This window comes from Gossypium raimondii, chromosome 8, assembly GCF_025698545.1.
Source record: "Gossypium raimondii isolate GPD5lz chromosome 8, ASM2569854v1, whole genome shotgun sequence".
NCBI classification, from domain to species: domain Eukaryota; kingdom Viridiplantae; phylum Streptophyta; class Magnoliopsida; order Malvales; family Malvaceae; genus Gossypium; species Gossypium raimondii.
Window position 1 is genome coordinate 6,607,837 of NC_068572.1, and position 15,655 is coordinate 6,623,491.

The window sequence follows — 15,655 nt, forward strand, 5'->3', positions numbered from 1 at the left end:
TTTCGCGAAAAATTTTCTAAGCTCCCGATTTAGTTCCGACTTGTTTCTAATGCATAAATTGGGTTTAGATGGCCCATGTAAGGGACATTATGATTGAATATGTTTGATTTCGAATATGAATAGTAAATGTTATAAATTAATTATATTTGATCTGTAAACTCTAGTAATGCTCTGTAACCCTGTTCTGGCTGCAAATATGGGTTAGGGGTGTTACAAACTATGTAGCTTCCTTCTTGGTGGTGGGAGCATCTAAAGGTGCCACCCACCACAGACTCATTTTCTTACCTTGGAGGCATCTTCATCCTCTTCTCAACCATCTTAAATGCCTCAACCTCCCTACTGTGGTTACCTCTGGCTATCGGAGATGTAGAAAGATAAACTAAAAAGCTCAAAAATGAAAGCTCACCTTGAAAAAACCCTAAATCCTAGCAAATAAGAAACAAAACAAGGAATAAGAACTAGATATAACACGAACAGTAAGAAAGAACTTGAAGGAAATAGATAACATTCAAGAGAACTCATAAATTGTAGAGAATTGGAATGCTTTAGACATTTTGAGAAATCATAGAAAATCTAATGATACACAACCACTCACGACAGGGCACACGTCCCTTAAAAGGATGCAAAAGCTAACTCCATCATTGGCGTCATTGCCTAATGGACAACTGTGGTACTTTGCCATTAATGTAGCTATTTTAGAAACTTTGGTGCATCCCCCATTTTTCTAGAGTATCCCCAACATGCACAACGGGAAACTCTTGGTATGTCGACATATCTACCCCTTCATCTGCTAAGGGCATCATCTATTGAGAGTTTGTTCGGTTGGTCTCGAGGCAAGCCACTTTGTAACCTATAATCTTGACCTTTGGCAATTGTTATACCCTTAATCCAGTAATGACATGTGGCAGAACAAAGGGCAACTTGGCAATAGCTCAAGTAAGCACCCTTGATAGGTGTAACCCATGGGTGGCCTTTTGCATAACCAAGAGTTTTCACACCCTTTATGGTGATCCTTTTTTACCAATCATTCATGACCAAACATTTGCGTATCCCACTCAAGCCAATTGAGAGACAACTTGTTGCAAATAGTCTACTTCTAGCTACCCACTACGAGCCCTTCATGTGTACCACTAAGGCATAACAACTTCATATAATCTCAGCAAGGAGAGTGTTAGAGTAGGACCACACAATACTGAGTATAGCGATAATTGACATGCAACGAACCTGCCACCAAACCAACCACCCAGATAGGCCTACTATCCATATTGTCGGTGACATGACAGTACTAGATTGAAGCCCTCCCCTATATATACCTTAGAGTACGAGGAGTTGAGGATTAATCTTTTTTCTTTTCTAAGGAAAACCCTAAGTCTTCCAACCTTCTCCTTCCTTCTTACTATTATTTCTTCCTCCTCTTTCAACTCCCTACTCTGGCTCTTGACCTGTCATAGGTGAACCGATCCTCCAGTCACCACCCCTCCTTCTTGTCTCCTTATTGATTCCCTGTATCAACAATTTTAAATTCATTTGGTTTTGTTTATTTTTAAATTTGATTTTTTCATAATCTAAAAATAAAACATTGGTTTTTTATATTATAAAAATATAAAATTAAAATTAAATTAAATAAAAATAGATTTAAATTAAATTTCAATAATTATAGTTTTTATTTTTTCATCTTATTACCAACAAATCAGGACTAAAATTTTTTAAATAATAAACGAACTGACGAATCAATTTTTATTTTTCGTATACATGAAAGAGAAAAGGCCCAAATGGTAAGGAAAATCCAGGAAGCCCATTTTTCCAACCAGATCAAGTGAGGTTTAAGGCTCCGGTCCTTATTATTGCTCGCTTCACCTGCTGTTGTGTTCCCTACTTTACTGGGTATGGTTGGGTGGGTGGTTCTTATTCCCCCCCCTCCCCCTATAAATTAACTATATATATAAATTTCATAGGAAACAATAACAACCCTACCCCGCCACTGCTGCTGCACCCGGTAGCCTAGAACCTTCCACCTCTCCTGCTTAACAATCAAATTACCCACAATTTAGGGTTTTGTTAAGGTTTAATCAAAGTCCCAACTCTTTCATTCCCCCCCCCCCCCAAACTATAATCAATTTTATTTCGCTTCCGTTGTTACACACAGGGAGGGGCAGATAGTAAGGTCGCAAATGGTTGGGTCTAATGGCGTTAGGCTTATTCACTGCTTGCTTCGGCGCTCTCACTCACTTTCTTCTACCCTTTTTCACCACCCAAATTCTGTATGTCTCTCTCTCTCTCTCTCTCTCTCTCTCTCTCTCTCTCTCTCTCTCTCTAATTTTATCTGTTTTTTGTTTTATTTTTCTGATTCCATAAATAAAAATTTGGCTTTTCCTTGAATAATATTTTCTTCAATTGTAAATACATAAGACTCTGATTTCTGGGGGTTCGAGGAGTTTCACAGCCGGACTTGGCAATCCCGTTAACGTTATTGGAGAACACACTCCTCAATATGGTAATATACCATCTCACCTTTTTACACTTTCTTTTTATTGTTTTGGTTGAAGTTTTACCTCTATTAACGAGTAACGAAATACATGCTTGTCAATGCCAGCTAAAACTAGGAACTGCTTGGTTTTTGGACTTTTTAATGTGAACTTGGGTGCAAAACGGCTAATTCATGGCACTGGTATTTTACAAGCTCCTTGTTTTTCATTGTATAAATTATCTCAGGGATGCATTACTGTTCTCTATCTCATACTGTGATCCTTATCTTCTGGGTTCAGCTCCTTTGTCCGCTAGGGATTATTATGATACACTTGGTATAAGCAAGAATGCTACTGCATCTGAAATAAAGAAAGCTTATTTTGGGGTAATACTTTTTTCTTCTAGTTGTCTTTCTGTGAGCGGGCGTGTTAATGTGATGTCTTTGTGTTTGTCCTTTAGTTGTTACTTCTGAACTCTATAATTTGTTATCCCTGTTTCTTGATTCAAAATTTTCTTGTTATTGTATAGCTTGCGAAAAAGCTCCATCCAGATGTAAATAAAGATGATCCTGAAGCTGAGAAAAAATTTCAAGAGGTTTCCAAGGCCTATGAGGCAAGTTTTTCTCGCCTGGATTGTTGACATTTTTCTTGGTTACTTTGCCTTGGGGCTGAAGCTTGAAGGGAATTGCATTTTTGTTTGTTCTGTTGTAGGTTTTAAAAGACGAGAACAAGCGTGCAGAGTATGATCAGGTGTGGTATAAATTTATTTGTAAAATCTTTTTATTATTACCATTTTATCAGATGGAAAATGTTTTTAATAACCTTTCTGTTATTAGTCGATATGTTAAGCACAGAAGGCTAGAAAACAAATTGGATTTTACTCTTCAATTGATATGTACCTTGTTAAATTTATATCTGCAAAAGTGGATGTCCTTGATTCTAAACTGTTTCCTAAAAGGATTATGTAAAAAAATATTTGTAACTTTTTATTTTCTGTAATCTTATTTCCTGCTGGTTATGTGCAAAATTTTGTAGGTTGGCCATGAAGCATTTGAACAACAGCAAAATAATAGCGGCTTTAGCGAAGAGGATTTCAATCCATTCAAATTCCACAACTTTCATGATGTAATTTGCTTCTTTTAACATTTCTGGTTGGTTTTGGTTACATTTAGTCAAGGATATACTTTTTTAATTAGTGAATATAAAGCTTCTTGCAATGTTTTATCATCAATTATATTTGATTAGACTTGCTCCTTTTATGGTCTTCAATTCTAGGAAGAGCATGTTTTTGAGCATTTTTATTCCAGAAATTTGAGATATTTTTGTGATGCCTAGTGTTGTCAAGGTGTGCGCCTGCGGCTTGCACCTTAGCACTAGACAGTGAAAAGACTCATTAACTGTAGTGCCATTGGATGATCTGCTACTGTCAAGATCAGTAGAAACATAAACATAGGTGTGATACTTTTCTCCCAGTATTATTGGGATTGGAGGCATCAGTGTCTGCCTGCCTGGTAGTTGGCATGATTCAATGTTCCTTAAAATAGAATATAGTTGCTGGAGGGGTGAACGTGCTTGTCTGTAGGTTTCTTAGTACCCTCTATTTCTTGTTTCTAATTCTTTAACACAATATTCTTGTATGCATGTTGGTCAGATATTCAACGTGCAGGATATATTCAGAAATCAAATGGGTGGTGAAGATATCAAGGTTGTCATCAATTTCAACTTCATGGTGATTATTATGTTTTTACTCAATTTTGTTTTTCTGAGTTGTCATGTGTGGTTTACCATACTTTAGGTTGCAATTGAACTATCTTTTATGGAAGCTGTTCAAGGATGTAGCAAAACGGTGACATTTCAAGCTCCCGTGCTTTGTCAAGCTTGTGGTATGCCTTATCTTGCCTCTTATCCAATACTTTTTTTTTTCATGTGATCTCTTCCATCTTGCAAAACGTTCTGAACTGTCATAACTGTTTTCTTTTTATCTTCTGGATTTCTCTAGGCTCCTTACATTTATTTATTTATTTTTTAGATAGAAAAAAGCTCTCTTGGATGCAGAAATGAGCAATATTTTTGAAAAGATTATGATATAATAACCAAATATATAAGCCTATGTTGATGAGCTTATTTGGTCTCAAGTCATTTTCTTCATTTTTAAGGTGGAGAAGGAGTTCCTCCTGGCGTGAAACCTGAAAGATGCCGGCACTGTGGAGGCTCAGGCATGGTTAGTTTACTGGAATAGAATTGTGCAAGCGCTCATAATTGTGTAGATACTCCTAATCATAGACGCAATGGAACTAAATCTCCTTCTTAACTTCTGGTTTTGCTGTTGTCTCAGTTATCTATCAACAAGGGCTTTATGAGTATTCGTTCTACTTGTCCTCATTGTGGTGGAAGTGGTCAGTTTGTATCGGTATGATATGCATCTAAGTTCTCTCACTTCTGATGAATTTCTTCATTTTTGGTTGTGATCGGTTTGCTTTTGTTCCTTTATGCTGTTTTTATTGAGGTTTTTAAAATACTATTGTTCTCCTCATGATTAACAGAAGTAATTAATTTTCTCATGAATTGGATTTTATGATGATCTTCCTCCTCTGGAAAAAATGCCCATGAGCAATTAATGTTGCTTTTTAATTCATGTTTTTATCACAAAGAACTTGTTCTATATTACTGTCTTCCTGTTTGATTTTTGTTTTAGAATTGTCATTTGAAATATCTTTACTTTTGTTGGCACCAGAAGCTTTGCAAGTCATGCAATGGAGCTAGGTTAGTGAAAGGACCAAAAACAGTCAAATTGGACATAATGCCAGGTACTTTACAAAGTTAAATGTCTATTGTTGGTTGCTTTGGTAATGGTTTAACTTGTCATGTTCTGCATTATATCATTCATGGAGCTCTCTGTCTAGTCTCCTGCAGTGTGGATAAGTGTGTTTTCCTTAAAAGCTGAAAATTCCTATGTGGAACTGAACTCACGGGAGCTTGCATCTAATGAGTAGGTTGAGCAAAATATTCACTTAAAACATCCTGCCTTTGATAGTTTTAAAAACATTTTTTTCTCCTTTTTTATGGGGACCAAAGAAAGTGCTGTTACTGATAACTTCATGTTTTATTAATCTTTTTCATGCTTCTTGACTGAAACAGTGTGTTGAACTATCACATTTTCATTTTCAATGTCAGTACTAAAAACAACAAACTGATGTTACATGATCCTTTTTCATATCTATTATTCAAAGGCATGATCTTCTAGAATTTTGTTTTTATTATATGATTGACTCAAGGTTATGTCTCATTTTCAGGAGTGGATAACAATGAAACATTGAAGGTTTATGGAAGTGGCGGAGCTGATCCTGATAGAACTCATCCCGGGGATCTTTATGTAACCATAAAGGTAACCAGTTTAATTCTTGTCTGATATTTTGACAGTTCGCATAGTTTTCAAGTAAAGGAAAAGGTTGTAATTGTATCCTTCTAAAAGCAATTTATTCGTAATCTCCATACATGCCTAGTTTAAAATAGATGTTGAGTTCATTTGGGTGGGTGTGTTTGTAAGCTTATAAAATGGTGAATGGTGGATGCAGTTGGCAAAGACGGTAGTACTGGTGGCCAGAGTAGTACTTGTAAAAAGATTGATGTACTGATAAAGAAAGCAGTGGTAGGGGTAACAATTTTAGAACTAGGCTTTAATGTAGACTTAAAAGATTGGTGATTGAATGTGGCACTCATATGGTAACACTAAGTGCCTGCTATTGGCCGAATCTGGTTATGCTTTAATTCTGGTAGCAATTTAAAGCAGTCAATATGGCGTGGGATTGGTTGTAGTAGGCATTAGTAGTCAAAGATTTGAATGTTATAAATGCTGTTTCAGATGGTTATGATAGAAAAATGAATTCAAATTATTGGCCCTCATTGCTGCTGCGTAACCCCCCCCTCTTTTGTTCATTACCTTAGTCTGCAGAATTCTTTCAAATTTCAAGTCCAACTCTTCACCCTTGAGCGAAATTTACCTTACCCTTCTTTTGTTAGTAAACTGTTCTTGGCCATTTACCCTTGCAGTTGCTGATGCCTGACTGTCTTTGTTTTCCATTTCTTAAGGATTGTTGTCTCCATTAATCATGTTTATATCTGCAGGTCCGGCAAGACCCAGTTTTTCGTAGAGAAGGTGCCAACATTCACGTGGACGCTGTTTTGAGTGTTGTTCAGGTAGAACTGGAATTTGAATTTTTTCAAATGACCTATTAAGTGGCTCACGTGTGGAGGTCTTGAGCAACGCTTTTATTTGATAGCTCAATAAAAAAATCACTTATCTTCTATGGCTTGTTTCTCTGCTTTAGATGGTCATACACTGTCAAATAACTTTGTTGGATTTTCTAACTGTGCATTTCTTTTTAAATCTTTTTAAGCAATGACTAATGGGTTTGTTAACTCTGGGATTATATCCTACTGTTTGCTTCAGTATGCCTTTTGTATATGTCCTCCTGGTGAGACTGGTCCTTCTATCTGATAAATGAATTAATTTGAATTTTTTCCCTTTTTTGCAGGCAATCTTGGGAGGAACCATCCAGGTCCCAACTCTTACCGGTGATGTTGTGCTCAAGGTTTGTTGGAAATTGTGTATGATTGTGATAAGCTTAGAAAGGGACCTTTAATTATTTGTTATAGTTGAGGCTCCTAATCTATGTTGCTTTCAATTTGCAGGTCCGTCCTGGCACTCAACCAGGCCAGAAGGTTGTTCTAAAGAATAAAGGTACGGAAAAGATCTGGGAATAAGATAGATATATATTTGGTTCCTTGTCGAAGTTGGTATAGAAAAAGAAAATCTCATTGATCTTTTAACCGTGGTCCATAATAGTAAATTAGTAATCTTACCTGACTTTGATATGTTTCTGAAAATGCATTTCTCATAATAAACATAAAGGGCCTCATTTCATTAAATTTAGTGTAATCATTTTTTTGACTTGGGGAGGAATTTCTAAACCTCCTCTTTGAGTAGGGATTAATGCACCTGCCATTTGGTTCAAATGCCTGAGTGTATGTGTATTCGTTTTTTCATGTTTCAGGAACTGCTTTTACCTATTTGAATGCATAAAATTTTCTAGTTTTGTCTTTTCACCTTTGAAAGTCTGGGATTACAATTTTCATTTTCTCTTTTCTTTATAGGTAACTTTATTTTATTCTATTTTAATTTGCTTGAGTTGAATTCTGTTATTTAATTTCATTGATCAGTAAAAATGAGAACACTAAAAACTCAAAACTCTAAATTCTAGGCCCTGGACCTTCTTTGATATATCTAAAATTTGAAATCTGTTGGTCTTCTTTTTCACGTGCAATTGAATCCCTCTTCCTCTCGTAACTGTCTTTGATTTAACTTGCATTATCTTCGATATATTTGTGTATGTTTGTCAACAGGAATTAAAACAAGGAACTCGTACTCATTTGGTGATCAATATGTGCATTTCAATGTTAGCATCCCAAAGTAAGTTTTATATGCCAAAAATTTCTGAAGTTGTTCCATCGTCCATCGAAATCCATGTTTCTAGGAGCATATTCACAGTTGAAAGCAAATTTACTTGATTTATGTACAGGAACCTGACGGGAAGACAACGGGAATTAATAGAAGAGTTTGCTAGAGAGGAGCAAGGTGAAAGTGATAAGCGTGCTGCTGGGGCAGCTGGCTGAAGAGGAGACCAGAATGACCGTCAGTTTTTTTGCTGGGTTTTATCACGAAGATAAAGACGTTGAATATTATTACTAGTAATAGCACAAATTTTGGATTTGCTTTTCATATATCGTACGTGTTTTATTTTATTTTTTTTCACTCAAACGATGACAGTGAACCATCATTTTGAGACCAATGGGTGATATTGTATATGATTTGTTCAGGCATAACATACAAGATGCCACTGCTGTATTATGGCGGATTTCTGAGTGGTATGCTGAAAGTTTAATGATAGCATTGACCTTAGGTATTGGGAGAAAGTAGTTGTCTATTTATATACACAACCGCTTGTATTGTTTTTAGTTTCTTTCCATATACAATGATGGTGGGTGAAGCCGTCGGAAGTATAGGTTGAGAAAGCCGCATTATTTGAACCCTTGGCAGCCTGTGGTAATGGGCTTGATTTATGCAGTGCACGAAGAAGTAATTGGATGAGAAGTAAAAAGATTTTTCTACCAGGCGAGAAGGATTTTAAGTAATTCTAAGTAATAATATCTAAAAACAAAATATTGTATGTTAAAAGAAACAAGAATATGGAAATCGAATGTCTAGCATTATGTAATTTTAGACAAGTTTAGGAGTTAATTAAAAGAATAATAATTGGATTAAGTTGGTGAATGGTGGATGACGAGATCCATAAGTATATTACAAATTACTTTCTCAAGTTGCATAATCATATTTGAACTAAAGAAATAAAAATATGTAAAATAAGAAAATTAAAACAAAAGTTGGGATAAGGAAAATCTTGGGACAGATAAATTAGGGTATAAGCTTTAAAGACGAAAAGAGAACCACTCATCTCTCCAATTCCCATGGCAACCCTATCCTCTTCTCCATCTCCCTCCATTCTCTCTTCCTCCACCGCCAATCCTAAAACCCCTTATCTGAAACCGCCGCTCCTCTTCTTCCCCAAGCCTCTTACCACCGCTCTAACCACCGCTTTAGCCACCACCACCTTACTCCTAACTTCCCCTCCCTCCTCCATTGCCTCTGATGCATACAACGTCTACTACGGAACCGCCGCCAGTGCCGCCAACTACGGAGGCTACGGTGGAAACTCCGACAAGAAAGCCTCCGCTGAGTACGTCTACGATGTCCCCGACGGATGGAAAGAGCGTTTAGTTTCCAAAGTTGAAAAGGGCACCAACGGGACGGACAGCGAATTCTACAACCCCAAGAAAAGACAAGAGAAAGAGTACTTAACATTCTTGGCTGGGTTCAGGCAATTAGCCCCAAAAGACGTGATTTTGAACAACTTGGCATTATCAGACGTCGAGTTGCAGGATTTGATTGCCGGGGCCGACAGCTTGGTCTCCGAGGAGAAGAAAGACGAGAATGGACAGCTTTATTATGTGTACGAGATTGACGGAATTGGTAAGCATAGTTTGATTGCAGTCACTTGCGCAAAGAACAAGCTTTATGCTCATTTTGTCAATGCACCGGCGCCTGAGTGGAAACGCGATGAGGACACCTTAAGGCACATTCATGAATCCTTCAAGACTGTTGGATCATCGTAATTCACTCTTGTCTTTAGTCTTTTTGATCCTCTCTCTCTCCCTCTCCTTCTCTGTCTCTTTTTATATATATGTATGAGGCAATGCCATTTTTATATATAAGCAAAGCCATTTTACATCTTTATATATATATATTTTGTTTGTTGCTCTACCTTCCTTTTTTGTATTGCAACATAATCTTGTCTGGATAAGCATAATTTTGCCTTAAGTTTTGTTCACAACAGACCAGAACTGAGTGCAATTTTCTTTTATGCGAGCTCCCCATTAAAGAACAACATTATGACTTGTATATGTTACTTACAATTATACTAGTGCACAACACCTGGAAGAATTCAGCATTCATGGACATACACCAGAGTTTTCACTGTCAAAGCTGTTGAGCACCTGAAAGAAATGTGTAATATTACCTAATTAATTACCCATTTCGTCTTTAAGTGAAATGTGTAATAATCCTCCAAGTAACTAATTTTAAGTTTGATGTTATATTGTCTAATATTAACCCAACTGATATCATATTCTTTTCAAGATGAATAGTCATTCATTCATTTGGCATTCAGATTCAAGAACAAAGATAAACAAAGGTTCATAGATGAACTCCCACAAACGATCAATTGGCCAAAACAATAGAAACCATTAGACTAGATTGATTCAAATCCAAACAAAAACAAACAAATATAAAAACTCGTAGAAGCGAACAGGCCCAACCCTCATAACTGAGGCAACTTATAATCTAGCAATAATCTTCGAAAGGCAGGACGATGAAACATGTTTTCCATGAGCAATGAGCAGCGATTCAAGTTTAATGTCATGGCAGGCTCAACCATCAATAGTTTTCTAATTTGTTTAAGATACATGGAAGATCCTTTGGTTCGCTCTTTTTCCAATTCTCAGTCAAGTGTTCAGACATATATTGTTTAAATAGATCTTTCAACACGAGTTTAAATAAAACACAAGTACTAAACAAAATAAGAAAATGAAAGAAATAAACACAAGAGATTTGTTAATGCGGTTTGAATTCACCAATCTTACTCCGCAGAATCTCGCTCAGTGAACGATTCTTATTCAACACTTTTTCAGATTACTTATTGGCTAAAACCCAATTTACCCTTAATAGCCCCAACACCGATCCCAACCATTACAAATCACTCACCTAAAAACCTCACTTATATCAAGTATAAGCTCTCCAATAAAATGCCAAACACAAGAGTGCAGAAACACAAATAACCAGCCAAAAGCACTCCAAAGACACACCCAATGTGTGCGGCACAACAACTTATCTATAGGCTAAATTCAATAGCTTCTTAAAGTAGTCTTGATAAAGTAAAATTCTCAATTATAATATGAATATCTTCTTGAATTATCTTTAATAATTATCCCAAAATAATGCAAAATTAATCTCTTTGAAAACATTTAAGATAAGTGCAAAGAATAATCATAAGCTTTATCCACAAAGTCAAGTCGACCTCAACTTCTTCAAAAACCCCAACTTCAATTATGACCATGAGGCAAAATAAAACATGTCTTTAAAGTCCATTTGCTTTTGGGTAATATGAAAAAACCCAAGTCAAATAAGCTAACAAATAAAACCATCCAGGTTTTCTCAACTTCTTGACTAATCAGATGTTTAAACAAGTGACTGATCAGGTTGGTCCTTACAATCTCCCTCTTTGACTTTTTGACAAAACATAAGTAAAGGGTATATACTTCCCCTATCACTATGTCATTAGTACACAAGAGATACCAAAGAAAAAACTGAAATAAATCTCAAATTCGTAAACCATAGTCAAGATAGACATGAACTGCACTATACTAAAATCAACAAACTTACTCCCCCTTACTCTATGCTTCCATTGTTTGTTTGCCTCGAGTTTATTCAAGGGGATGAGGTACTACCTTTTCAACAATAAAGATTATAGCTCGTGGAACAAATACCATTTCAACGTAACGGAGTATGTTTGATTTTCGAAAAATCTTTCATATTATCAACATGAGTTGCAACCTCATGTTTCACACGATCTTCAATAACTTGCTAATCTTTATAACTCAAATGTGTCTGATCTTTTATCACTCGAACTTGCTTCATACCAAACTATCTTGTTCCTGTTCCTGACTGAACAACTATCTGGACAACTGTTTGAAGAACAGTTGCACCATATTTAACTTCCCACAAGTCCTTTTTCAACTTGAAATAATAAGGTTTAATAAGGTCAACCTTCCCAAAGTAATGACAAATCATTCTCTTTGTTCTATCATTCAAGTTCGTCTTGTTACAAACATGTTGTCTAAGTGATGTTCTTTTCAGTGTTGCGAAATTAGATTGGACATGCATTGTTTTTCTCATCCTTTGATCTTTCATTAGCTTATAGCAATAGAATCTAATGTGTCAAGCGGTGTAGCAGACTGAACTAGTTTGCACACTTAAGGAGCCTGAATACAAACATTTTCATTACATTTTAGTTAAGTTTCTTTAGTTTTACTTACATTCAATAAAATATGCAAATTGAGTCTATTATTGATCCTAAGGGCCGAATGACGCCTAAAGGAGAGCTAACGTACTTTGTGAGTGTGTAGGAGACCATTAGAAGGCATTTTAAGACGATATTGGATGCTACATTGCAACACGGGAGGACTGATGTCACAATATAGGGAACAAAATGAAGAAAACTCAAGTCTGCTTTCGATGTCGCGACACAAACTGAGGGTGTCGCGACATACCCCTGAAGATGGCTACAGAGGAGCATTCTAGATGTTATGTCGATACACAGGTTCTGGTGTGTCGCGACATGGACTCTAGGACAAAAATTAAACACAAAGCAGGGGAATTTTGGTTCGCAAAATTAAACTTAAAGCTTTAGAACGTTAGCTAACCTAAGGTTAAAGATGACGACCACCTGAAGGCTATAAATAGGCTCATTTGGCATATGTTAAAGACACATTTGAATTAACCTAGTTTCTTCCTTTATATTTAGTTTCATTTTTTTCTTAGGTTTTATATTTTAGTTTATTTGTTCGTTGTTTTCTTTCAAGAGATCTGAATTGTGGAATCATTAAAATTTGTGGATTTACGCTTAATATCAATACAATTAGGCTCTTTCATTTACTCTATCTTCTCGATTTCATTAGCATGCTTTCTCTTTACATATATTATATATTATTTATGAATGCTATGAGGAATTAACCCTTCTATGGAAGATTAGTGAGTGAAAGTATGATCTATTAACTGTCTTGTAGGGTTACTCAATGGATCATCTATTTGGGAAAGGGAGAACGTGAAACAAACCCTAAGTTTGACAACTCCAGAAACTCATCAAGGTGGGAATTAACCCAAAATTGATATTCTCTATCCGTGAACACCTTAACCCCAAATCAGTCTAGACTGTGAGATTAGAAGATAAGTAGTTCTTATTGAGTCATTATGTTAGTGGAAGATCGAAAGATCCTGCTAGGGTAGCGACTAGTTGATTGACGAGGAACTTGAAGTGACAGTTGGTAGAGATTACGGAAGTGAGCTAATCACCCATAATCAGACCAGATTTGAATTTTTATCATTATAAAACCCCAAAAATCCTTTATTTTATATTCTTCGTACTATAACTGAATCTAAAGTACTAATTAGATCTTTTAGTGTTTTGGTTAGAATTGATCTAGCACTCGCCTCCCTTAGGTACGATCCTCGGAGTACTTGCCCACTTTGTTGTAAAACTATAATTATAACTAGATTCATATACTTGCAGATACCGCCTTGTAATTCTATATTTTTTTATAGTATTCACACTCTGGACGTTTGTACGTCCAGAAGCGGTCAAGTTGTTGGTGCCATTACTGGGGAGGCAATGTTACTAGGTTAATTTTATTTTTCGCACTTAATTAGAATAATTAAAAAAGTTTTAAGTTATAGATACGATTTTGTTTTATTTCATTTATTGTTACTAATATTTTATTTCTGGGTTTAGTGTATGACTCGTAGTAGGGGCACACCAATTGTAGCAGCCACAGATCCAAAGAGAATAATCCAAAGAAATCATCGAAAGCAATAACAGATGCAAGATCCACCAGCACCAGTTACGAGTAACATACCATGTGAAAATCCATTGTTTAATGACATTGACAACAATGCCCTAGGAAACCCATCAGCACCACAGCTTCCTACAAACATTAATTTGGCTTGGAACGGAAGAATTTTAAGGGATTATGCCTTACCAAGTCTAGACATGGTTTAAGAAAGTATAGCAAGGTTGAGAACTATAGGTAATAGTTTCAAGATAAAATCGACTATGATTCAAATGATCTAAAACAATCAGCGGTTTAGGGGCACTATGATAGAGAACCCTAATCAACATTTAAAACGATTTTTTCTACTCTGTGATACTTTTAAGTATAATTGGGTCACTAATGACGCTATTTGTCTTCGATTTTTCACATTCTCCTTGGTTGATAATGCTTTTTCTTGGTTAGACTTGAAGGAAACAAGGTCTATCACGACATGGGATGAACTTGCTGGAAAGTTCTTATAGAAGTTTTTCCCAATTAGTAAAGTAGTATAACTAATAAGAGAAATTTCTATTTTTAGACAAATGGAGGGAGAAAGTTTCTGAGGCATGAGAATGATTCAAAATGCTGATTCAGAAATGCTCGCACCATGGATTTCCTGAGTGGATGCGACTGCAAGTGTTTTACAATAGGTTGGATGTAAATGCATGATTTGGATTAGACGAAGCAGGAGGAGGAGCCTTTATGAACAGAACGTACGAGAATGCATACGAGATCATCGAGAATATGACACTAAAATCTTGCTAGTGGCAAATTGAACGATTCACATATGGTCAGAAACTCGCTACGGTAGAAGCTATCCAAGAAGATGATAAGTATCAACAGTTAGTGGATAGACTCAAACGTATCGAATTAGCTTCTACACCGTCTATACATGGGGGAGACAAACCGTTCTTCCACTATATCAACAGTCTGGTTAAGGACTTAAATTACATCGGGAACATTGGTGGAAACCCTTATTCGAATACATATAATCTCAACTGGAGAGATCACTCAAATCTGATATGGGGGAACCTAAAAACACGTAATAATTTAAATCAAGTTAAAAACACTAACTACAAACCTTCTTATTTGTAGAAACCCTAAGACAGGGTCAAACCAAATGACCGTACTACATGTGGTCAACTACTGGACAAAATTGAGGGAGAAATGCAATCAATGAGAATTAAAGTCAAAAGGTGTAGTCTGTGTGCACCAATTCAACAAGAACATTGAATAAACTCGAGGATCAAATGAGCCAATTGATGAGCATGATGGGTGACATCAAGAGACAAATTGGCACATATATTCCCAGCAACATGGAAGATAATCCTCGGGGAGAGGGTAAGGTGCATGTGAAAGAAATAATACCATGATCGAGAAAAGTACCGAGTAGCCTAAAAACCACTACTCTGAAAATAATAGTGGAGAATAATGACGATCCTCAAGAGATCCCTAGAAGCAAAAAATGAGCCAGAGTCAGAGGACGTAATCACAACGGCAGTTGCGACAAAGAAGGAAGTAATTAAAGATTCTATCGGTACAAAAATCCCATTCCATTAGAGACTAAAAGAAAAGCAAAGGCGGGATGATGAAGAATTTGTAAGTATCCTAAACCTGTTTAAAACATTGAATGTTAACCTACTGATGTGGTCGTTGAAAGCACCAAAAATATCCTATCTCTAATAAATAATGAAAAAGAATAGTAAAAGGGAAGTAGGGTCAAATCCTCAAGGACCGGACTTGCAAAATATCTTGTTCCGTGAAATCCTAGGCAGAATCTTGCCCAAGAAAACTTGCGTGCCTGAAAAAAATAAAATAAAAAAATAACAGAATTAAATATTTGGAGTTGAAAACGAAAAATAAAATAAAAACAAATTTAAGAATATTGAATCGAAAATTAGAGAAATTAAAAATAGAATTGAGAGAAATGA

The 15,655-nt window shown here is 36.0% G+C and overlaps 2 protein-coding genes and 1 non-coding gene across 4 annotated transcripts; 2 read left to right on the forward strand and 1 right to left on the reverse strand.

Moving 5' to 3' along the window:
• Window positions 1-1,917: 1,917 nt before the first annotated feature.
• LOC105790563 (chaperone protein dnaJ GFA2, mitochondrial) lies at window positions 1,918-8,438 on the forward strand. 2 transcript variants are annotated; one of them, XM_052634440.1, is made up of 19 exons: window positions 1,918-2,063; window positions 2,147-2,261; window positions 2,410-2,494; window positions 2,594-2,668; window positions 2,766-2,851; window positions 2,995-3,078; window positions 3,177-3,215; window positions 3,501-3,590; window positions 4,117-4,170; window positions 4,261-4,348; window positions 4,622-4,686; window positions 4,801-4,875; window positions 5,200-5,272; window positions 5,759-5,850; window positions 6,591-6,662; window positions 7,001-7,057; window positions 7,158-7,206; window positions 7,869-7,935; window positions 8,045-8,438. In XM_052634440.1, exons 2-19 carry the CDS (start codon window positions 2,172-2,174, stop codon window positions 8,136-8,138), a joined length of 1,335 nt encoding a protein of 444 aa, XP_052490400.1. In that variant the 5' UTR covers window positions 1,918-2,063; window positions 2,147-2,171; the 3' UTR covers window positions 8,139-8,438. The 2 variants fall into 2 exon arrangements, with proteins under 2 accessions (XP_052490400.1, XP_012473681.1); XM_012618227.2 differs by having other exon boundaries at window positions 1,943-2,261.
• Window positions 8,439-8,922: 484 nt separating this feature from the next.
• LOC105790564 (thylakoid lumenal 19 kDa protein, chloroplastic) lies at window positions 8,923-9,843 on the forward strand. Its single transcript, XM_012618228.2, has one exon. It carries the CDS (start codon window positions 8,991-8,993, stop codon window positions 9,693-9,695), a length of 705 nt encoding a protein of 234 aa, XP_012473682.1. The 5' UTR covers window positions 8,923-8,990; the 3' UTR covers window positions 9,696-9,843.
• Window positions 9,844-14,233: 4,390 nt separating this feature from the next.
• Window positions 14,234-14,338, reverse strand: LOC128032220 (small nucleolar RNA R71). The gene has a single exon (XR_008188348.1). It is a non-coding gene; the product is annotated as a small nucleolar RNA R71 (small nucleolar RNA).
• Window positions 14,339-15,655: the final 1,317 nt, after the last annotated feature.

Excerpts from the sequence above, each read along its gene's own strand:
- LOC105790563 (XM_052634440.1), top strand. The coding sequence starts at position 2,172 with ATGGTTGGGTCTAATGGCGTTAGGCTTATTCACTGCTTGCTTCGGCGC. Across the intron at positions 5,273-5,758 it reads CAAATTGGACATAATGCCAG|GAGTGGATAACAATGAAACA; the intron begins GTACTTTACAAA and ends TCTCATTTTCAG. Across the intron at positions 7,936-8,044 it reads TTCAATGTTAGCATCCCAAA|GAACCTGACGGGAAGACAAC; the intron begins GTAAGTTTTATA and ends ATTTATGTACAG.
- LOC105790564 (XM_012618228.2), top strand. The coding sequence starts at position 8,991 with ATGGCAACCCTATCCTCTTCTCCATCTCCCTCCATTCTCTCTTCCTCC.